Consider the following 25323-nt stretch of genomic DNA (forward strand, 5'->3'; position numbering starts at 1 on the left):
TATTTTAAAAATTAAATTAACAAATAAAAAGGGTCTGAAAATTAACAGAAGATTTAAAGATTTATTTATTGAATCGTCTTCAGAGTATTAATCTGAATTTGAATCGGAGTCTTGGATATAAAATCAAATTTTACACAGGATTTTCATTGTCTTCAAAGTCATATTTCTATCCATCACCTGAACTGGAGTCGGAATCATGTTCCATGTAGATAAGGGAAGTATATTCATCTACATCAAAATTGCATTTTAATAAAATGATTTTAGTTTATTAAAATCATAAAAAATGAATAGTTTATTATTAATCATAAATGATTCTGTATCTTTTTTATTACTATTACTTTTTTCCATGGTGTTGAATATTCCAACTTCATAATGAGTATATTTCTTTGTGGCTGGAAGGCTTATTCTTTTTTTATTGGTAAATATATTTCTTTTATTTTTTTTTTTTTTTTGTGATGATAGATTTTTATTTTTATGTTTTATTTTAAATATTTTTTTATTAAGAGATTTTATAAATAATAAGTAACTAGGGAGATGTATATAGGGTATAGTAACTGTTGAGTTTGAAGAAAATTAAAACAATAAAGAATATTATAACAGCTATTTATTTAATTATTTTTTTTTAATTTTAATTTAGTCTTTAATAAATTTTAAGTATTTAAAAAATGCAAGTCTTAATGGGATGGATGGGATGATTTCTCTCCAATCATCATCATTTAAGTAGAGAATATGAGAGAATTTTGTAATTTCTTTTTTCTCGAAGAGTTTGGTAATGGAAATAATATGTTGGCTATCGATTTTTAAATTACTCAACCACACTAAAAGGTGATCATCATAAAGTTCTATAACTTGATCTATGGTTAGGTTTTCAGAATTGTTGTAGTCTAGTTTTGGGAGGTTTGTTTCTTCATTATTGTTGAATTTGTTTTCATTATCATTTTCATTTCCACTATTATTGTTGCTATTGTTATTGTTAATATTATCATTGCTATTTGGGCTGTTATATTTTTTATAAATTAATAATGTGCTGATTAATGGTTCTTCTCTATAACGTTCATTTTCATCAATATAGCTAAACTGTGATTTATTAGTTGATCTGATTATTTTGTTATTAGAACTAATATGAATTGATCCATCATTCATCTAAAAGTTATAAGTAAAAAATTGTTAGTTTAAATGAATTGATTTTTAAAATAAGGTGAAAATACATACAAGGGTTGAATGATGATAGTATTTAGCATTACTGCATTCATAGAAACAACTGGTAAGATCTATTTCTTTAGGGTTATTGAATCTTTTATACTTGATATCCCCATTATGGATTCTATTGATTTCAATTGAAAGACATTCTGGAACAACATGAAGGAAATTATAGGTGAAACTTTTATTTTTACATTTGTCACAGCTTTATAAATAAAATTAATAAGTTATAAATAAAAATTTCTAAATATTTTTTATAATATATAATGACTTACTTTTTAAGAGAATATGAATCAAATTTGTTTTTAATTTCATTTAAAATTTCATCATCAAGATAAGTTTCTTCGACATCTATAGAAAAATTGAATTGCTTTTTTGATGGTATAGAGGGTTTTTTACATTTGCTACAGATATCAATAGTTTCTCCGTCAAATAATTTCTTTGCAACTGATTCTTTACAACCATTATATTCGAAAGTGTTTAAAATTTCATATAGAATTATATATGGGTTCATTGGGTTATCTTTTGTAACTTGATTTAATAGTGGGCTTTGGTCCTTTAGTACATCAAAGAATGGATCTATATCAAATGGATCTTTGATCTTATTGTTGACTTCTTTCTTAAACATTTGAATATATGGGTAAAGTTTCGAAGTATATTCAATGTTAAAGACATCAAAGCCATTAAAGATGATAAGGTTGAATATGTTGATTAAGAAATCAAGGCCATTATTTGAGACCAATCTTCTACCAATGGATAATGATTCATCATCTTCTTCATTGACTTCATCATTTAAATCTTTTTGATTGTTGTTTTCAGCGATTTCTTCTTTTTGGATGATTTCAGTTTCTATTTTATTTTGATAGGTATTTATAGATGGTTTGTTTTTATTTGCTCTGGTCTTCTTTTTCTTTGGTGGGGGTCTTTTTTTTATAATAATGTTTTCTAAATCTTTTTCAGTAAGCTCAGCAAATTCAACGATGATATCATTGGTTGATTCTTTGCTGTCTAGTTTGATATAGAGAGTTGATAATGTGTCCTGAAGTGTACCCATAAATGTTGCAAAATAGTTAAAAGGGGTTTCAGTTTTAACTTCATTAAAAATATTAAATAATGCTGAGGGAGAGCTTATTTCTGAGAGTGATAGTTTTTTGAATAGCTTACAAAGTGGGTGGTCGGGTTGTGAATTTGAAATAAAGAATTTAGAGTCATTGTTACAAATCTTTTGAATTGCTTGACTAATATATTCAATCCACATATTTATTCTTTTGATATTAATTTTTTCTTTTTCATAACAATCTTTTAATATTTTATCTTGAATGGATTTAAATTGATCGAAATATTTGGGATTTGTTTCGATTGGATCTGCCATAATACTTGAGTAATAATATCTAAAACCAGAGTATGTACTTATAAATGTTTTGGTGAATGATGAGACCATTTTAATTTGTACCAATGGTAAAAGTTCTTTAATAGTATGATCTAATTTTGAATCATCTGTTGGATAGAATGATATTAAATTTGATTCATAAATACTGGTTATATCTGAATGATTGTTGATCTTTGCTAATAGGCCGATTAAATACCTTGCAATTGTTTCTAGTTGGTACTGATTTAATTTTGATTTACATCTCGTTCTAAGTTTGATTTCTACACTCTTATCTAAATCTATTTTTAATTTTGAAATCTTCTGAATTTTAACTAAATCTTTTAATTCTTTAATAAATTCAGGTTCGGAGAATGCAGTGCTGTTTAGTGTTGAGTCTTGATCATTAGATGTTCCAACTGGTTGGATACATGGGAATTTACCACCATAAGTTTTTAATTGACCTTCAGCAACTTTTCCATAGATAAATGTTATTGTCAAGTTGTTTAAAAATGAACCCCAATCGATTGATGATTCAAATTTATGTTTGTTATATGAAAAGAATTGTGCGATTTGAAGATGGCAAAAGTTATAGAAATCTTCTGGGGAATAACTTGAACCAAGTAAAACATTTTCATCAACGACACCTAATGGTATATTTGCAATATCAAATTTGTTCTCTCTTCCAAAGCTTTCGACAATCGATTGAATAACTGGTGAAAGGTTATTGTTGGTTAAGCAGGAGTTTATGATTGATGCTTGGGTATTTTCTAACCATTTGTCAATTACATTTTTTAACCAACCAACTGATTTACCATCTGAAACCAATGCTAAAAGGGGAGTATCAATTGTAATCTCTGGTATTTCACTTTCAGCGTACAATCCTCTTCTGCATACATCGATTGTTAATTTGTCTTTGATGATCACCCAGTTTTCTATTAGTTGATCGTAAATGTTGAAAAGTTCTGCAGTTGAATCTTCTGTTTCATATTTATTTGCAATTAAAAACCCAATACAATCTTTGACTGATTTATCAAGATAGTCTTCCGGAATTCTATTTGAACATAGTTTATAAAAGCAGTCCAGGAATTTAATAATGGTAATAAAATACTTTGATAAACAAATCTTTTCAATTTCGGAAACAAATGTTTTGATTGGAAGGTATTCATTTTCCTTTGATGCAACAAGTTGATGGAGTTGTTCATCGCTTAATAAAATTAATTGATTTGTTTTTGAAAATGTATCACGAATAATATATAGATTTTTTAATTGGGTTGATATTTGATGGTTGATATTATGTTTAATTTGGCTAAAATCTAAAATAAGTTTTTCAATCCAACTACGGATATTGTTAGTGTAGGTAATAACATTGTTTGGGTTAAAGCTTGATACCATTTGATATTGTGGATCGAAAGAATTTTCCCAAATTTTGAATAGATTCAATGAAATGAACATGTGTGGATCAATAAGAGATGATGATAAGGTTTTATCAGTTTCTATATCGAGAATAGAGTTATAACCTCTTGCAAATGTATAGTCAGAGGAGTTTTCTGCATCCTGTGGATAGTTGATAAAATGAAGATTGTTGAAATAAGAATGTTCTAAATTTCTTAAAGAGCATGCATATGCAATCACACACCATGTTGAGGATACCAATAAATGGAAATCTAACTTTCTTGTAACACCAGCAATGCTTTTAACATTGCAATCAATGAGTGCGGGTCCAGGGGGGAATATTTTGCGTATACCAATATTTACCAACAAGGGATCAATTGCATCGCTTGTTTGTTTTGAACGCAAAAACAATGAAAGATGGCTTTGATCTGTTCCAATTGAGAGGGCAATATAGTTTATAATTGTAACACTAGTAGAGAGTTGATCTTTGACTGGATTCTTTAAAATTCTATCAATATGGTATTGATCATTAAATGTTGTATTTAATATTTTAAGGTAGCTATCAATATATGGAGCGAGTGAAATTCTTTCTACAAGTGTATCATCTTGAATGGTTAAAAGTAATAGTTTTGTCTGTTCATTTTGCTTGCTTATATAGAATCTATATGATAAAACAAATAAAATCATTCTTATTAAACCTTTTGATTTGGAGTTGTTATGTTTTTCATCCATTATAACCTTCTTTAGTTGTGTGATATCTTTGTTAATTAGCAAATTATAAATTGTTGTAAATGTTTGAAATTCTTCTAAAGATACATCATATTCAAATGGTAGATTATAGTATTCATCTTTGTTTGTGGGTGGTAAAACAAAGGAGTTGTGATAATTTGAAAGACCTAAGCACTTTAGTATCTCTGGGGAGCCTAATAGTTTTAACAGGCATTGTTCATTTACGATTCTACTGAATAAATAAACTTGATATAAAATTGATTGAATTGGTTTTACCTTGTTGTTTAAAATTGAATTCAATATTTTTTGAATCTCTTTTCCTTCTATTAGATTTAAAATTTTGGATTCCAAATCATCGATATTTTGTTTAAATTGTTCCGATAAATAATTTAAAAACAAACAAGAGTATGAAGAAAGTTTAATTTTGTCAATAGTAGTAAATTTGATTTTATCTTTTTGATCCTCTGCTTTTAAAATTTCAGTTTCTTGAAGTACTAGAATTTTTGAAAAGTGTTTTTCGACTTGACTAGATTGATTGTAGAATTCTTCAAGATAAATATTGAAAAGAATATCGATAACTTTTTTATTTGATGGTAAGTCTTTGATTGTTTGAGTATTTATATTGTAATTTAGTGGTATAATAGATGAGATGTTATCTTTAATATCTGTAATCGATGGAATTGGTCCAGATGTTACATATGAAACTTCATAGGATGAATTAAATTCTTTTTCTAAAAATGTTCTATATTGTCTATTCTTAAAAAGATCTTTTAAAATAACTGCACTCCAACCTAATGGTAATTTTCCTTCATCAACTAATGTTAAAAATTGTTTTAAATTATCGATATTTAAAGAAATCAATGGCCTAATAATTTCTAATGAGCTTGTAAGTTTTGGTTGGTCATTGAATCTATCAGATATATTATTAAAGGTATCTACAATATCACCAATATCAAAGGTATTGAATTTTTTTAAATATCCTGTTAAGATTGTTGTAGTCATTTCCTTTGAAATTCTATCACCCAATACTAAGATTTCTAAGATAATTTGGTAACAATTGTGAAGATAAACAACATTTAAACAGTCGTTGTTTTCTAATTGATTATAGTTGGAGGTATATTGAATGTATTGTTTTATTGACTCAATCATTTCTTCTACTTTAGTTCTATTGAAAAGATCTTTAACAACTTTAAACCATGTAGTTATATCTTCATCACCTTCTGTATAGTTTTTAACAACTTCATCTATTTGGTTGAGTAGAATATCAATGGTCATTTTAATAAAATTTTTCTTTAACTTTACAACATTTCCTTCTGAAATTCCACTTGATGGATCGTTAATTGCTTTGAAAAGTTTTTTAATTGCTTTTTCTTTATTTGGAAGGTTTAGAATAGGATTGATTATATTCTTTAAAAATAAAAATATATTTGATTTAAAATGTTTGATGATCCAGTATTGAATGATTTTTTTCGTATTTTTTTCTTGTATTTTCTCATTATCTATTTCCCATGGTAAAAGAATATCCAAAATTGAAACAAACATTTCTATTAAGTCTTCTCTAATACCCAGTGATCTAATAACGAAATCTTTCTGGAACATTTCAAATAATTTTTTTGATTTTGATATTTCTTGTATATAATGTTCTAATGGATGGTCTACCAATATATTTTTTATTAAGATAGAGATATCATTTTCTGATTTTGTTTTTGCTTGGTTTACAACATTATTAAAAAAGTATGAGAATTGAATATCAAAGTGGTCATATAAAGGAATTAAGGACTGTTGAGTTACTTTTGGTGGTTTTAAGGTGACTGGTTCTAATCTTCTATCGATTTGAATTTCTGAAAAATATGGTTGTTTGGATGATTCAATCATTTCTTTGATCAATAGTTTCTTTAATTTATATAGTTCCAATTCTGATTCATCTAACTCAGATGTACCGTTTACCTTTTTATCTATTTCAATAACTGAGGTGATTGAATAGAAGTTTGAAAGAATTTTGACAATATTCGATATTGTTGGGTAGATGTAATTAACCATTGAGCTTTTAATAGTTTCGAGAATAGAGTGAGATCCTTTACCACAAATAATTAAATCTGCAATATTTGATAAAATTTTTTCGAAAAGGTTATTTTCTAACCAATGAGAAGTAAAGTTTGAAACAAATGATTCATACCAGTCAGTGTTGTTTTTAAATAATTGATATAATATTTTATATCTTTCATTTGAAGAGGTATAAAATGGATGTATTTTATTGCCTCCCCTCATAAACGTCATAAGTGGGACCGGTGGAATTAATTCTTGTGAAATTGATTTTAATTGTTCGAAAAACATATCTTTTACAATTTCTTCAATTGATTTGTTATTAACTTGGGCGTTTTTAATACCACATGATCTTGATATTAAATCTCTAATGTCACTTTCGATAACACTTCCATTGTTTTCTTTTTCAAAAGTTATTCCTAATGAGTCAATATAAATGAACTCCATTTCACTAAGGAAAATTGAGTTCAATTTGATTTGATTTGAAATCGAATATTCTGATGGATAGTGATAAATTGTAATAAGGAATTTTGATTTTTCTAATTCTGAAAGAAGTTCAAATATATATGTGATTTGATTCTGATTACAAGAAACCATATCAGCAACAACAATTAAGACCTGTTCATCAGATTCTTGGAATGCTTTAATGATGGTTTCGCAATCGATACTTGATCTAATAAAGTTTAGTTGTAATACTTTAATTGAATTTTCTGGAAGAATATCTTCGGATAAAGATTGTGATAGAATTCTATTAATTTCTAAATCTTTGAGGGATGATAAAGGTAATGATGATCTTGTAAAGATTGTCCATTTATTTGAAACTGCTTCGTTATGTTTATATTTTGATTCAAAAAGATTTCTTAAAAATCTTACAATACTTAAATGTTCTTGATGTAAAAAGTATTCTTCAATATAGTTGATTGGGAATGATTCAATATATTTAATAATTGATTCTGGTCTAGCAATCTGTAAAAGTTTAAAATTGATTTTTGTTTGATCTTCTAGTGCATTATCTGATTTATAAAAATCGATTCTTTGATTTTCAGCTTCATCAACAAATATTTCTTCGTCATTTGTCTTGAAAAATTTATAGAGTAATGAAGATTTGGTTTCGGTTGAAAAACCAGCTAATAATGAACTGTTTGAACACGAGTATTGAAGTGTTGAAATAAAATGATCTGCACAACGAGATAGTTTTTCAAATTGATGTAATTTCGTATCATTCTTGTTTACAATTTCTTTGGTGAGTAAATCAATTGAAAGACTATATTTTTCAAATCTGTTTAACCATGGAAGTTGAGTGTTTTTTAATCTAGAAAGAGGCATGTGGATAATAATCTTGAAATCGGGGTGAACTTTACAGTAGCTTGAATGAGTTCCGAATGAAATATTTGACATAAAATCTTTACCATCTTTATTATCATTTGAATGCATTGTAATAAAATATCGGTTGAATACTTCATAAAAGCATGAATCTATCTTTTCACTATTAACAAGAATAACTGTATCACCATTGGCCATTGAAGCTTTGATTTTGCTGACACATTCTACCAATAGTTCTTCTGATGAATCTCTTTCAAAGCCACCAACTCTAATTAAAACTGGAGGTTTGTCATTGTTTTTACAAATTTCATTTAATATTTGAAGTGATGATTCGTTTTCGGATTGGTCAATAACCATAATATATCTGAATGCAAATGTGTTTGGATTTTGATTGGTATCTGTTATTTCATTTAGTGCAGATTTAATATTGTTAATTGTATTGTCAAAATTAATTGATTCTGGAATATTTAATTTAATTTTGTGTTTTTCTAATTCTTGATAAAACATTCTTGCTAAACCTTCAAATTCTTTTTGTGGGATACCTTTAAAGTTTCTTTCTAAAGATTCTAATAATGCTTCACTTAAATCTTTCTTGTTCTTTAACCATTGAAGTCTGAGGAAACGGAGGAAATAAACGAAATCACGTTGATGGAATAAATTTTCTTTTGTAGATTTTGAGAATTTGTTAACACTCTTATAAGAAATACAAAGAGATTCACATATTTTAACTTCTCTATTTTCTAAATATGGTTTATTATTAAACAAACAACCAATTACCAAAGCTTTTTCATCATCTTCTGAAAGAAATTCTGGATGGAATAAAACCATCATACGATTTGTTTTGGCCGCATCTAAAATCTTATTGGATAAAATTATTGTACCAATATTATCACTTGATTCACCAAGTTTATTACTCAGACGATCTAAATAATCATGTAATACTTTCATTGGTGATTCTTCTTCGTTTACTAAACCTGCTTCATCGATAAAAACAATACATTTGTGTTTATTTTTATCAGATTTCAATTCCATTTCTCTTTGAATAGCTTTTTCGAATCTAGATTTGATTTCTATATCAGTTGTATGTGGAGTACATTGATAACGGAATGCTTCAGATGATGGAATATAGTTATATGGACTAAGGGTATCTAGTTGGTTCTTAGGAGCTTTTATACTATCCACAATAATTGAAAATGAGAGTGTTTTGGAACAACCTGGTGGCCCTACGATACAAAGTGGAATTGATGTATTGATTGCTACTAATGTACAAAATATATTTAACATTAATGATTGTGTAAGTGCAATACCCTCTGGTAAACGTGTGTAGTTACGAGAAAGGTGTTCATATTTTGATTTAAAAATCATTTGGAAATTTTTAATTGAAAGATTGGCTGGGTCTTCTCTTGAATGTAAATATTCGTCAAATAATTTAATTAAATCTTCTCTTTTATTCTTTTGACCATTTGGACTTAGTCTTAGAATGTAGGTTAAATACATAGTAACAACAATTGCATGCCAGTGAAACTCTGTGTCATCATATCCGAGTCTTGAACCACAGTTAATAATTGAAATGCCACATTGGTCGTGTGTAAAGAAATGGTAAAGATCAACAGCTCTGTCAATATCACGAATTGATACATGGGTTCTTTCTTGGTTAGCTTCTCTTAAAAAGTTTTGACCAATAAGAATACACTCTTGAAGATGTCTTGCACTTCCTGGTGATATTTTCTTATCTTTTGTAATTTTATTAAACATTGCTTGAACAAATGTTTTTTCACTCTCTGGAGTAAATTCACCAAAATCAAAAAACAATTGTTCCATCGATTGAGTGGCATCTTTTACAATAAACTCTTGTTTTGATGATTCTGTCTCTTGACCAGTGTAGTTAATCGAATTTGAACTGTTTAGAGTTTCTTTTTTGATATTTGGGTTCATTGCACCAATCCATGTAATATTATCGACCGATAGTTTCTCACCATCCAAGGTTCCATCGATGAACAATTCGTTGATTAGAGCTAATGAGTCATCTGGACTTGTATTGAATTCATCAATAAATACAACCATTCTTAGTGAAGTATTAATTTTATATAAGCTTTGTGCCATCTTTTCTAGAGTTCTAATTTTTTCTTTTAACTCTGATGCATCATATTTTGCATGCATTATAATTCTTTCGAAAAGGCAACAGAATTTAATTGAGCATAAATCTCTTAATACAGTTTCGGTTCTTTCTTTTGAATCAATTTCATTATTGAGTACCCATTCCAGTGATGAATTTTTGTGTATAAGATTATTTTTTAATATATTTCTTGAAAAAACTGTTAATTCTTTGAATAAATTGATTGCTGATTCATTGTTGATATTAATAATCTTATTGGATACTGTAATAAAATCACCTACTTCCGACTCGATTTTTGTTGATATGAATTCATTTTTATTTTTTTCATTTTTCATTTGTTGGTTGAAAAAACCTTTTAATTCGAACATGATCTCTGGTAATATATTATATCTTGCATTTATAATTGCAGAATAAAATAATAAAATATATGTTTTACCAACACCAGTATCTAATGAAAAAAAATATATTAGTATTTTATAATTTGGAATATTTCTTAATAAAAATAAATAATTAAATACATACCACCAGTTAAAATTAAGGATTTTTGATTTTTAATTTTTTCATGAAGTATTAAAAGACGAAGTGAGAAATCTAATGTTAAGACATAGTTGTATTGATTTGAAAGATCTGAAATTAAATATGAACGATCAGTTATTCCAAAGTGGTGGGCGATAGCTGCAAAGAATTTACCCTTTTCACTAAATGCATTTTGAAGGGTGAATAAATTATTAACTTGGTCTAATGTCAATACATTCTCTTTTCTAAAATCTATAAAACTAAAATATAAAATGGATTTCATTATACCCCTTTCATCTGGAAACATTTCAAGAGATCTTGAAATAATAAGTGGTGGGTTGTTCCAAATTTCTTTAGTACTACATAGTGTTGGGTTTGCTAAATGAACTGACTCTGTAACGAAATAGTGATAAAGTTCTTTTGGTGTAATAACCACTCCTTGATTGACATTTTTTTTTAAAAGAACCATAGATAGTTGTTTTTTTAACTCAATGTAAAATCTGAAATACTCTTGAAGATACAATAAACGTTCATTTAATAATAATATAAAGTTCTTTAAATATTTTCTACATTTTGGATTTTTAAGATATTCAATGGATACATTTGGACCAACAACTGATTGAATATGGTTAAAAAATGTAGATAACTGATCATTAGGAATAGTTGTATTAAGTTGAGGTGCTTTAACTGGGAATTCTGCACCAATTTGAGAATATGTTAAGCATAAAAACTCTTCTTGATCGAAGGACCATGGAATTGAATAGTTTATTATTGATGATTTATTATATAATATTGAAAGATATGTTTTTGGTGATCCGTATATTGGTACTTTTAATGGTGATCCGATTTCTACATAAATTGAAAGATTGATTGATTCAGAAATATCTAAAACATCACCAGTTTCTTGATTATAAACAAATCCATATGTGATTAATGGATATACAAAAGAATAGAAATCTAAATAATTTGTGTATGGTGATAAGTTGATATGAAGTAAAACATCGGCTTTGTTAAGGCTGCTGTTTATAACACCTTTTAAGTATTTAAAAAGTCTTAAATAGTCTGTTGATGGACGAATTAATAATGTGTAATTATTAACAAAATTCTTCTTTTGGATATCTATATACAATGTTTTGCCAGTTGAATGCTCACCATTTAATAAGTTTGTCCTATATAATAAATTGAAGTCACTCCATTTAACAGTAAGTTCTTCTTCGTGTTTTTCTAGGAAATCTCCAATTGTGTCAGAATTTGATGATTCTAGTGATATAATATAGACTCTTGAAAGTTGTTTTAAAGTGTCATTAGAATAATGATCAGATAACCAACGTAACAAATCCTCTTTTTTATTTGGCAAACCGATTAAAAAGAATGGACGATCTTTGACATTTTCTATAAGATAAAAGAAATCTTCACTTTCATTAAAAAAGTTTTGACCATAAAATATTTGATTTGGGTGAGGTAGAACTGATGTATTAAATTCAGCTAAATAAAGATCTAAAAACTCGCACTGATTGCTATCGAGTTGAAGGTATTTTGGTCCATAAGTTGATTTATCAAATGTATTAATATCATCATCAGAGTAATGTTCATCAAATGATTTGAAGAGTGTAGAAATAAAATTTCTTACCGATAAAGTATTTAAACCACCACCATCTTTAATAATTCTTCCAACCAAGTCTTCCTCTCCAAAATCAAGTTCTATTATTTGCTTAATGGATGATATTGAAACTTTTTTTGATTTTGAGTAACAAAACTTAATATAGTGGTATAAAATATTTGTTAATTTTGTAGACTGGTCTTTATTACCATTGCCATTATTATTATTATTTAAGAAATGTATAATAGATGTAAACAATGATGATATACGTTGATTTCTTAATAGTCTAATTCTATTTGAAAGCGAATTTATTAACTCTTTCCACTCTTCAATTTTTGATTTTAACTCATCATTTTTTAGTTGAACATCATTTAGTGATTGATTGATTTTGATTTCTAATACTCCATTTAAAAAATCATGGTGGAACATTTTGACTAATTCTATGTGGCTCTTATGTATTGATTTTAATAGCGAGTGTAACAATTGATAATCTTTAAAAGTTTGCTGTTGTGTTGGTTCTTTGATTTCACCAGAATTTAATCTTAAACCACAAATAGTCTCTTCTAAAATATCTTGGTTATATTCAAACTTTTCAACTTTTACAGACCATGTATGGTTACCATTTTCCATAGTGGATACAAAAGTAGAGTTACGGAGTATATCTGATAATCTTGGAAGAGTAATAACACTACCTGCACCACTGTATAATGACTTTAGATGTGGGATATTTTCTTGAAGTGACTTCATTTTAATTAAAAGATTGTCACTATCTTTTTGAGAATTTGGTAATAAAGCTCGCATTTTTGAACAATACTCAGCTAAAGAATGTGAAGTGTGGTCATTGTTAGATCTTTTGTAATCCAAAACAATTGGGTTTAAAACTGGTGCCAATTTTAATGCATAATCCATTAGACTTGAACTTAGAGTTTCAATACAGTTGGTAGATATAATTGTTGTTCTTTCATAAAAGTGTTTTTCATCTTTGAAGCCTGCAAAAAACTCTATCAATTCTCTTTCAATGTTTGAAAAGAATGGAATATGATGGTATGTAAGGTTCCCAATCATTTGCTCTATTTTACTCTTTGTTGAAATTGATGTATTATAATTGATTTCGTTTGATTTAATTGGGTTTAAAAGTTGGTCTATTTCGGTTTGAGATTTCTTTAAATCATTAATTCTAATAAAATGGTTCTTTTCAAAGAAGTTTAAAATTGAATGATAGTTGCTCTGAATACTGAATAGAGAAATGACTTCTTCGATATACTTTTTAAAGTCATCTACCTTTAACTGACCTACTCTATAATAATCACAAAGTATATCTATTTCTTTTTTTAAGTTAATTGTATTTTTTGAAAGTTGTTTAAAAATCTCACAATTTAAATTTAAGTCTTTGTTCATCTTTGATAAGCTAGTTAAAAACCGTTGGGTAATACTACAGATTTCATTTAATGAACTGCTACTATCTTTATAGTGGTTGAAAACAATTTTGAAAAACTGAGAGTCTTTGATTACAAAATATTTCAATATTGCTATTGAGCTATCATTTAAAGTGTCGATGTACCCATTTACTTTAACCTTTTTGATATCGTCCTCTAAATTTGCCAATTGAGTTTTTAAAGAAATCTTTGTTTGATTTAAATTTGGGGGACCATATTTCTTTATTTCGAATGTCTCTGAGATGAAATCATCCAATTTTTTAAGTTTATCTATTTCACTTTTACTCATCATGTATGAATCATTTAATTCTTTGGCGGGTGTAATCACCGTTTCGAAATATGTTTCGAGAGATTTTGATATTGCGGAGTATATTTTACTTGACTTTTCAAAATATACATCATTTAATGCAATTTCTTCAGACTTTTCAATTAATTTGTTTTTAATCTATTTAATAGATTTAATTTTTATATTAGATTTTATTATACAATAAATTTTTGATAAAATAAACAAACTACTTACAGTATCCCTTGAACCCATTAATTCTGTAAAATCTTCTATCCAATCAATACTCTCTCCGATATTTACTGATGAAAGGTATATTAAAACATTGGCACTATAATGAGAAGGTTGCATATCTTTAACTATTGGTTCTACTAATTTTTTTGCAACCAAAAAATTAAATAAACCTGTTTCATTTTTTAAGAGAAATTTCTTAAATAAATTTTCTTGATATTGACTGATTAAAAAAACACCAAGTTCGTAATACTTTGGATAATTATCCCTACTCTTGCCATTTGAGAAGAAATTTTGCTGTCTTTCGCACTCTTTGAACAATTCTACAAAATCATCAAGTTGTTTGGGTATATTTATCTGGGGTAAATTTAACTGGGATACTGATAAATCTTCCATTTTTGGGTGTAATGAAGTGAATATTAAAAAAAGTCTAAAATCTTTGTGAATATTAGTCAATGAATACTTTTTAGCATCACTAATTAAATCATTATTACTTGATCCAAGTTGGAACAATTGGATGAAAAAATGATGATCTTTAATTTTTGAAATACTTTGTTTTAAAACTTTGTCACAAATTAATACTTTTTCATTTAATTTAATGGTTCTATAAATTAAAATATAAATTAATATGAATTTTAATATTGAATTTATAAATAATAAAAAATTAAAATAAAAAAAAAAAAAATAATAAAAATTTACTCTAATAAATCTTCTTCTTTTAATGAGGTAACTTCATAGTTGATTTTGTTGAAAATACTATGGTTCTTAAGTAAATCGAAAGATGGTCGTTCATTTTTAATTAAAAAGTTAATTAACTTATTAATTGGATTGTTGTAAAATTGGTTTTTTAGGCCGATATAGGTGGAAACTAAAGCTTTAAAAAATACTAGCCTTGGGTATTGCATTTCAAAACATAATTCTTTATTTATCCAAGAGTTTAAAAAAGAGGTTATTTCATTTTTATCCATATTATCATAAATTTGGAAAATCATGGATACATTTCTTTTTAAAAAATCACCTTTACCATCCAATCCCGAATATTTGAAAAAAATAGTTAAGAATCTGATTTTATTTTTGATTATTGGGAACAATTCAATAAAATCATGGTAATTATGGATATTCGAAATAAAATCCTCTTCCACACCAATCCTTTTGTAATCTCCAGTTTGATCAAATGAATTTAAAATGAAATAAGCAATGACCCTTTCATTATACTTAAATTCAATCAAAGACTTAATAAATTGAATATACAAATTCTTTACCTCATTAACCTTGATATTTTCATCCCAAAGTGGAATTCCACTCGTAATTAAAGAGTTTACCATTGATAAAAGAACTTCATTAACATCATCACGAAAACAAGTAATTGTTCTAAAAATATTAATTAAAATTTTTAGTATTAGTATTTATTTTTGTGTAATAGGTGTTAAACTTTAAACTTTAACTTACGATGCTCTACCAATTAAAAACCAAAGACCTCTATGTGGATCGGTTTTAATATCAAGCTTTGGTGGTACCTGCATTTTGGTACTATTTAAAATCCATGTGTCATTAACGGGACCTAAATATAAAACACTTGGCTGGCCAGGAAATAATGATTTAAATTTTTTGCCATATTTTGCCAATTGCGATTTTATAGCCTCCGTTTTGTTTTCAGCCTGGTGTTCACTTATAATAATATGTGGTTTTTCAAAGAAATAAGTGGCATCATTTAGCATCTCCAATTGAAAAATAGTGTTTGTTGTAGCTTGATCATTTGTATATAGTTTTTCATTTGATGCTATTGCATCCCCTTGTTTTTGTTTGGCTTGACTACTACCTGTTAGGAAGTCCCAATCACCATAACTTTCTCTGATTTTTTCTGGACCATTATCTTTATTTTTAATATTCTCATAATTAACACCATTATCATTATAAATTTTATTATTATTATTATTATTATTATTATTATAATTATTATTATTATTATTTTTATTATTTTTATTTTTATCACCTTTATTATTATTATTTAAAAAAATATTGGGATTAACAATATTACTATGGTTCAAAGGAAAAGTGGAAAAGCCACTTGTACTAGTATATAAACCACCATTATTACCATCACTATTATTGCTGTCATTTTGATTTTGATAAATACCACTATTGCCATTACTTTCATTGATAATATCATAGCTCAAAGGAAAAGAAGAAATGCCACTTGTACTAGTATTTAAACCACCATTATTATTTTGACCTACTGATATAGCATAGTTTTCTCTTAAAGATCTGCCCTCCCCCATACTATAATCTTTAAAAGCTCTTTCAGCATCCTTTTGGAATTCAAAATGTGCCAATTTTGTCTTTTCATCATAAAGATACTGTCCAACTGGACCAATTTCTGAAAACATTTCTTGTCTTTTATTTTCACCATAACCGCCAACAACAACCCCAATTTCTGGGAAACCGTTGAATTGTTGGCTGTAATAATTATAACTATTATTATTATTATTATTATTAAAAGTTTCAATATAGTTATCATTTAATGATATTTCTAAACTATTATTATTATTATTATTATTATTATTATTATTATTATTACTATTATTATAATTATAATTATTATCATTATCATTATCATTATCAATATCACCTTTATTATTATTAAAAAAAATATTGGTAGTAACAATATTACTATGGTTCAAAGGAAAAGTGGAAATGCCACTTGTGCTGGTATATAAACCGCCATTATTATTATCACTATTATTGCTATCATTTTGATTTGGATTACTATCACTATTGCCATCACTTTCATTGACATTATCATGGTTCAAAGGAAAAGTAGAAATGCCACTTGTACTAGTATTTAAATCACCATTATTTTTATCACTATTATTGTTGTCATTTTGACTTTGATTATTATCACTATTGCCATCACTTTCATTGGTATTATCATTGTGATAGTCAACTGCAACCTCCTGACTTTCTTTTTGTTTATTTTTTCCCATTTTTTTATTTGATTTATTTAAACTATTTAAATTAATTGTTTTAATTTTTTTATTTTTTTTTTTATTTTTTTTTTTTTTTATTTATTTATTTATTAATTTATTTATTTATTAATTTATTAATTTATTATTTATTATTTATTTATTATTAATTGATAGATTTATAATTTACTATATACAAAAACTTTATAACTAATTGTTGAATTTTGTTGTGTGAAAAAAAAAAATAATAAACCAAAAAAAAAATTATAAAAATTAAATATTAAATATTAATATTATCAATTTTCTTTTTTATTTTTTTTTTGGGGGGGGCGGGTGGGTATTTTTAGAACACCCTAAGTCTATAATTTTAAAAACCTCTCTCTAAGTTTTAATTTTTTTGAAAAATGAGGAATTCTTATAATAAAAAAAATAAAATAAAAAATTAAAGAAAAAAAGAAAAACGTGTTTGATCTGCTTTTTTGCGATTTTTTTTTATAAATAATTATTGGAATGATTAAATTAGATATTTTATAATAAACAACAATTTTATTTTTTTAACTTAAATTAACCCCTATTATTTTTAAAAAAGCACACAAGCCAAAAATTAATTTTTTTTTTTAATTTTTTTAATTTTTTTTATTTTATTATCACACCAATAATAAAATTTAATTTGTGAAATGTATCGAGGTTTGGTAACTGTTGAGTTTAAAGAAAATTAAAAGACAACAAATAAATAATATTAAATGTTTTATTTTTTTAGAATATTATAAAAGCTATTTATTTAATTTTTTTTTTTTTTAATTTTAATTTAATCTTTAATCTGTAATTAATTTGAGGTATTTTAAAAATGCATTTCTTAACGGGACGGATGAGATGATTTCTCTCCAGTCATTTTCATTCAAGTAGAGAATATGAGGTTTGTTTCTTCATTATCGTTTAATTTGTTTTCATTATCATTTTCACTATTATTATTATTGCTATTGTTATTATTAATATTATCATTGCTATTTGAGCTGTTATATTTTTTATAAATCAATAATATGCTGATAAATGGTTCTTCTCTATGACGTTCATTTTCATCAATATAGCTAAACTGTGATTTATTAGTTGATCTGATTATTTTGTTTTTAGAGCTAATATGAATTGATCCATCATTCATCTAAAAGTTATAAGTAAAAAATTGTTAGTTTAAATCAATTAATTTCTATAATAAGGTTAAAATACATACAAGGGTTGAATGATGATAGTATTTAGCACACTACATTTATAGAAACAACTGGTAAGATCTATTTCTTTAGGGTTATTGAATTTTTTAATCAGGGTATAACCATTATGGATTCTATTGATTTCAATTGAAAGACATTCTGGAACAACATCAAGGAAATTATAGGCTAAAGTTTTCTTTTTACATTTGTCACAGCTTATACCTTGCAATTGTTTCTAATTGATACTGATTTAATTTTGATTTACATCTCGTTCTAAGTTTGATTTCTACACTCTTATCTAAATCTATTTTTAATTTTGAAATCTTCTGAATTTTAACTAAATCTTTTAATTCTTTAATAAATTCAGGTTCGGAGAATGCAGTGCTGTTTAGTGTTGAGTCTTGATCATTAGATGTTCCAACTGGTTGGACACATGGGAATTTACCACCATAAGTTTTTAATTGACCTTCAGCAACTTTTCCATTGATAAATGTTATTGTTAAGTTGTTTAAAAATGAACCCCAATCGATTGATGATTCAAATTTATGTTTGTTATATGAAAAGAATTGTGCGCACAATTGAAGATGGTAAAATCTATTGAATTCTTCTGGCGAATAACTTGAACCAAGTAAAACATTTTCATCTGCGACACCTAATGGTATATTAGGAATTTCAAATTTGTTTTCTCTTCTAAAGCTTTCGACAATCGATTGAATAACTGGTGAAAAGTTATTGTTGGTTAAGCAGGAGTTTATGATTGATGCTTGGGTATTTTCTAACCATTTATCAATTACTGTTATTTCACTTTCGGCGTACAAACCTCTTCTACATTCATCGATTATTAATTTGTCTTTGATTATTGCCCAGTTTTCTATTATTAGATCTTTTAAAATAACTGCACTCCAACCTAATGGTAATTTTCCTTCATCAACTAATGTTAAAAATTGTTTTAAATTATCGATATATAAAGAAATTAATGGCCTAATAATTTCTAACAAGCTTGTAAGTTTTGGTTGGTCATTGAATCTATCAGATATTTTATTAAAAGTATCAACAATATCACAAATGTCTAAGGTTTTGAATTTTTTTAAATATCCTGTTAAGATTGTTGTAGTCATTTCCTTTGAAATTCTATCATCCAATACTAAGATTTCTAAGATAATTTGGTAACAATTGTGAAGATAAACAACATTTAAACAGTCATTAAGCATTTTCAATAGAACCAGATTAGAAGAAATGCTTAAGTCAATAAATCAGTATAGTCAATATAACTATTACCAATCAGAAAACAATGACTGTTTAAATGTTGTTTATAAATTACAACTTTAAACCATGTAATAATATTTTCATCACCTTCTGTATAGTTCTTAATAACTTCATCTATTTGGTTAAGTAGAATATCAATAGTCATTTTAATAAAATATTTCTTTAACTTTTCAATATTTCCTTCTGAAATGCCACTTGATGGATCTTTAATTGCTTTGAAAAGTTTTTTAATTGCTTTTTCTTTATTTGGAAGGTTTAGAATAGGATTGATTATATTCTTTAGAAATAAAAATATATTTGATTTAAAGTGTTTGATGATCCAATATAGAATGATTTTATTCGTATTCTTTTCATGTGTTTTCTCATTATCTATCTCCCATGGTAAAAGAATATCTAATATTGAAACAAATAAATCTATTAAGTCTTCTTTAATACCCAGTGATCTAATAACGAAATCTTTCTGGAACATTTCAAATAATATTTCTGATTTTGATATTTCCTGTATATAGTGTTCTAATGGATGGTCTATCAATGTTTTTTTTATTAATAGATATATATGTTTTTTTGATTTTGATTTTGATTGGTTTACAATATTAATAAAAAAGTATGAGAATTGAATATCAAAGTGGTCACACAATGGAATTAATGACTGTTTTGTTACTTTTGGTGGTTTTAAGGTGACTGGTTCTAATCTTCTATCTATTTGAATTTCTGAAAAATATTGTTGTTTGGATGATTCAATCATTTCTTTGATCAATAGTTTCTTTGATTTATATAGTTCTAATTCTGATGCATCTATTTCAGCAGAGCCGTTTACCATTTTATCTATTTCAATAAATGAGGTGATCGAATAGAAATTTGAAAGAATTTTGACAATGTTTGAGATTGTTGGGTAGATATAATTAATCATTGAACTTTTAATGGTTTCGAGAATAGAGTGAGATTCTTTACCACAAATAATTAGATCTGCAATATTTGATAATATTTTTTCGAAAAGGTTATTTTCTAACCAATGAGAAGTAAAGTTTGAAACAAATGATTCATACCAGTCAGTGTTGTTTTTAAATAATTGATATAATATTTTATATCTTTCATTTGAAGAGGTATAAAATGGATGTATTTTATTGCCTCCCCTCATAAAAGTCATAAGTGGGACCGGTGGAATTAATTCTTGTGAAATTGATTTTAATTGTTCGAAAAACATATCTTTTACAATTTCTTCAATTGATTTGTTATTAACCTATAGTTTTACCAACACCAGTATCTAGTGAAAAAAATTAATTAGTATTTTTTAATTTGGAATATTTCTATACTATAAATAAAAATTATATACATACCACCAGTTAAAATTAAGGATTTTTGATTTTTAATTTTTTCATGAAGTATTAAAAGACGAAGTGAGAAATCTAATGTTAAGACATAGTTGTATTGATTTGAAAGATCTGAAATTAAATATGAACGATCAGTTATTCCAAAGTGGTGGGCGATAGCTGCAAAGAATTTACCCTTTTCACTAAATGCATTTTGAAGTGTGAATAAATTATTAACTTGATCTAATGTCAATACATTCTCTTTTCTAAAATCTATAAAACTAAAGTATAAAATGGATTTCATTATACCCCTTTCATCTGGAAACTGTTCAAGAGATCTTGAAATAATAAGTGGTGGGTTGTTCCAAATTTCTTTAGTACTACATAGTGTTGGGTTTGCTAAATGAACTGATTCAGTGACGAAATAGTGATAAAGTTCTTTTGGTGTAATAACCACACCTTGATTAACATTTTTTACCAAAAAAACCATTGATAGTTGTTGTTTTAACTGTAAGTAAAATTTGAAATACTCTTGAAGATATAATAAACGTTCGTTTAATAATAGTATAAAGTTCTTTAAATATTTTTTACATTTTGGATTTTTAAGATATTCAATTGAAACATTTGGTCCAACAACTGTTTGAACATGGTTAAAAAATGCAGCCAACTGATCATTTGGAATAGTTGTAATAAGCTGAGGTGCTTTAACTGGGAACTCTGCACCAATTTGAGAATATGTTAAGCATAAAAACTCTTCTTGATCGAAGGACCATGGAATTGAATAGTTTATTATTGATGATTTATTATATAATATTGAAAGATATGTTTTTGGTGATCCGTATATTGGTACTTTTAATGGTGATCCGATTTCTACATAAATTGAAAGATTGATTGATTCAGAAATATCTAAAACATCACCAGTTTCTTGATTATAAACAAATCCATATGTGATTAATGGATATACAAAAGAATAGAAATCTAAATAATTTGTGTATGGTGATAGGTTGATATGAAGTAATACATTGGCCTTTTTACTGTTGCTATTTATAATACCTTTGAAAAATTTAAAAAGCCTAATATAATCTGTTGATGGACGAACCAATAATGTGTAACTATAAACAAAATTCTTCTTTTGGGTATTTATATACAATGTTTTGCCAGTTGAATGTTCGCCATTTAATAAGTTTGCCCTATATAATAAACTGAAGTCACCCCACTTTAAAGTAAGCTCTTCTTCGTGTTTTTCTGGAAATCTCCAATTGTGTCAGAATTTGATGATTCTAGTGATATAATATAGACTCTTGAAAGTTGTTTTAAAGTGTCGTTTGAATAATGATCAGATAACCAACGTAATAAATCCTCTTTTTTAATTTGGCAAACCGATTAAAAAGAAAGGACGATCTTTGACATTTTCTATAGATAAAAGAAATCTTCAGTTTCATTAAAAAAGTTTTGACCATAAAATATTTGATTTGGATGAGGTAGAACTGATGTATTAAATTCCATTAAATAAAGATCTAATAATTCGCACTGGTTGCTATCGAGTTGAAGGTATTTTGGACCACAAGTTGATTTATCAAATGTATTAATATCATCATCAAAGTAATGTTCATCAAATGATTTGAAGAGTGTAGAAATAAAATTTCTCACTGATAAAATATTTAAACCACCACCTTCTTTAATAATTCTTCCAACAAAGTCTTCCTCTCCAAAATGAAGTTCTATTATTTGCTTAATGGATGATATTGAAACTTTATTTGGTTTTGAATAACAAAACTTAACATAATGGTATAAAATATTTGTTAATTTTGAAGACTGGTCTTTATTGCTATTGCCATTATTATTATTATTTAAGAAATGTATAATAGATGTAAACAATGATGATACGTTGATTTCATAATAGTCTAGTTCTATTTGAAAGTGAATTTGTTAACTCTTTCCACTCTTCAATTTTTGATTTTAATTCATCATTTTTTAGTTGAACATCATTTAGTGATTGATTGATTTTGATTTTTAATACTCCATTTAAAAAATCATGGTGGAACATTTTGACTAATTCTATGTGGCTCTTATGTATTGATTTTAATAGCGAGTGTAACAATTGATAATCTTTAAAAGTTTGCTGTTGTGTTGGTTCTTTGATTTCACCAGAATTTAATCTTAAACCACAAATAGTCTCTTCTAAAATATCTTGGTTATATTCAAACTTTTCAACTTTTACAGACCATGTGTAGCTACCATTTTCCATAGAGGATTTAAAAGTAGAGTTACGGAGTATATCTGATAATCTTGGAAGAGTAATAACACTACCTGCACCACTGTATAATGACTTTAGATGTGGGATATTTTCTTGAAGTGACTTCATTTTGATTAAAAGATTGTCACTATCTTTTTGAGAATTTGGTAATAAAGCTCGCATTTTTGAACAATACTTGGTGAAAGAATGTGAAGTGTGGTCATTGTTAGCTCTTTTGTAATATAAAACAATTGGATTTAAAACTGGTGATGATATGTAAGGTTACCAATCATTAGTTCGATTTTACTCTTTGTTGATATTAATGAAATATAATTGATTTCGTTTGATTTAATTGGGTTTAAAAGTTGATCAATTTCGGTATGAGATTTCTTTAAATCATTGATTCTAATAAATGAGTTCTTTTCAAAGAAGGTTAAAATTGAATGATAGTTACTTTGAATACAGAAAATAGAAATTACTTCTTCTATATACTTTTTAACTCACAATTTAAATTTAAGTCAGTGTTCATATTTGATAAACCAATTATAAACTGTTGGGAAATCCTGCAGATTTCATTTAATGAGTTGCTACTATCTTTATAGTGGTTGAAAACAATTTTGAAAAACTGAGAGTCTTCGATTACAAAATATTTCAATGTTGCTATTGAGCTATCATTTAAAGTGTCGATGTACCCTATGACTTTGATGTTTTTGATATGGTCCTCTAAATTTGCCAATTGAATTTTTAAAGAAATCTTAGTTTGATTTAGTCTCTGAGATGAAACTATCTAATTTATTAAGTTTATCAATGACGTTGGCAGGTGTAATTTCCGTGTTGAAATATGATTTTAAAGTTTTTGATATAGCTGAGTAACTTATATTGTCAAATTTACATCATTTAATGCTATTTCTTCAGACTTTTCAAGTAATTTTTTTTTAATCTATAAAATTAATTGAAGATTTATATTAGACTCTATAATACAATAATTTTTTTATAAAATCATTAAACTTACAATTTCTTTTGATTCCATTAATTCTTCAAAATCCTCGACCCAAAAAGTATTACCTTTAATATTTACTGTTTAAGGGTATTTAAAAAATGCTTAGGCAAAATAATGAAATGGTTGCATATCTTTAACCATTGGCTCTACTAATTTTTTTGCAATTAGACACGTAAATAAACTAGTTTCACTTTTGTTTATGAGAAACGACCTAAGAGAATTTTCTTGAAACTGTCCGATGACCATCATCTTTTATTTGAGTTTTTATGCAAAATCTTTCGAAGATCGGGAAGAAAATCCAAATTCTTTTTCAAAAGGCATAAGGAGTAGAGTTAAATATCCAAGGTATCACGAACATCTTTTATTAAAATTATATTATTATTATTACAATCATCATAACCTTTATTACCACTGTTATTGCTATCATTATCATTGTGGTTGTTAATTGCAACCCGACTTTCTTTTTGTTTATTTTTTCCCATTTTTTATTTATTTGAATATATAAACTATTCAAATAATTTAATTGGTTTAGTTTTTATTTATTTTTTTATTTTCTTTTTTTTTTATTTTTTTTATTTATTAGTTTGATTATTTATTTATCATATAATATTTTTTGTATTAATAAAAAAAATTAAATACAATATTTAATTCTGTTGTGAAAAATTAAAGTAAATAGAAAAAAAAAATTTTAAAAAAAAATTAATTTTTTAAATTTTTACTGATGTTTTATGAGGTATTTTTAAAACACCACATTTATTATAAAATTTTTATTAAAACCCCCACTATGTTTTAATTTTTTTGAAAAAAGAGGAATATTTTTAATATAAAAAAAAAAAAACATTTTTGGTTTCTTTTTTTTAATTTTTTTATAAATTTTTATAAAAAATTTTGATAATTTATATTAAAATTTGGTGTTGAGAATTGCCCAAAAAAAAAAAATTTGGATTTTATTAAATTTTTTTTATTTATTTATTTAATCATAAAATAATAAAAAAAAAAAAAGAAAAAACCAATAATAACCAAAACAATAATAACAGTAACGAAAAAAATAATGATATATAAAATTGGTTTTGATGCTCTTAATGATTAATTTCAAATTCCTAAA

The 25323-nt window shown here is 26.1% G+C and overlaps 4 protein-coding genes across 4 annotated transcripts; all 4 read right to left on the reverse strand.

Annotated features, from left to right (window-relative positions):
* Positions 1-633: 633 nt before the first annotated feature.
* On the reverse strand, positions 634-17222 carry DICPUDRAFT_149817 (uncharacterized protein; the record flags this gene model as incomplete). Its single annotated transcript, XM_003285861.1, has 8 exons — positions 634-1143; positions 1213-1405; positions 1476-3620; positions 3678-10620; positions 10695-14169; positions 14245-14842; positions 15490-15609; positions 15688-17222. 8 exons carry the CDS (start codon positions 17220-17222, stop codon positions 634-636), a joined length of 15519 nt encoding a protein of 5172 aa, XP_003285909.1.
* An 877-nt stretch (positions 17223-18099) lies between these two features.
* Positions 18100-22488, reverse strand: DICPUDRAFT_76823 (uncharacterized protein; the record flags this gene model as incomplete). The annotated part of the gene is made up of 6 exons (XM_003285862.1): positions 18100-18360; positions 18697-19337; positions 19760-19949; positions 20262-20890; positions 21010-22035; positions 22440-22488. The coding sequence occupies 6 exons, from the start codon at positions 22486-22488 to the stop codon at positions 18100-18102; spliced, it is 2796 nt and encodes a 931-aa protein (XP_003285910.1).
* Positions 22489-22876: 388 nt separating this feature from the next.
* DICPUDRAFT_76824 (uncharacterized protein) lies at positions 22877-23401 on the reverse strand (the record flags this gene model as incomplete). The annotated part of the gene is made up of 1 exon (XM_003285863.1): positions 22877-23401. One exon carries the CDS (start codon positions 23399-23401, stop codon positions 22877-22879), a length of 525 nt encoding a protein of 174 aa, XP_003285911.1.
* A 1149-nt stretch (positions 23402-24550) lies between these two features.
* DICPUDRAFT_149823 (uncharacterized protein) lies at positions 24551-24700 on the reverse strand (the record flags this gene model as incomplete). The annotated part of the gene is made up of 1 exon (XM_003285864.1): positions 24551-24700. The coding sequence occupies one exon, from the start codon at positions 24698-24700 to the stop codon at positions 24551-24553; it is 150 nt and encodes a 49-aa protein (XP_003285912.1).
* Between the last annotated feature and the right edge of the window lie 623 nt (positions 24701-25323).

Source organism: Dictyostelium purpureum (assembly GCF_000190715.1).
Source record: "Dictyostelium purpureum unplaced genomic scaffold DICPUscaffold_56, whole genome shotgun sequence".
NCBI lineage: Eukaryota > Evosea > Eumycetozoa > Dictyosteliales > Dictyosteliaceae > Dictyostelium > Dictyostelium purpureum.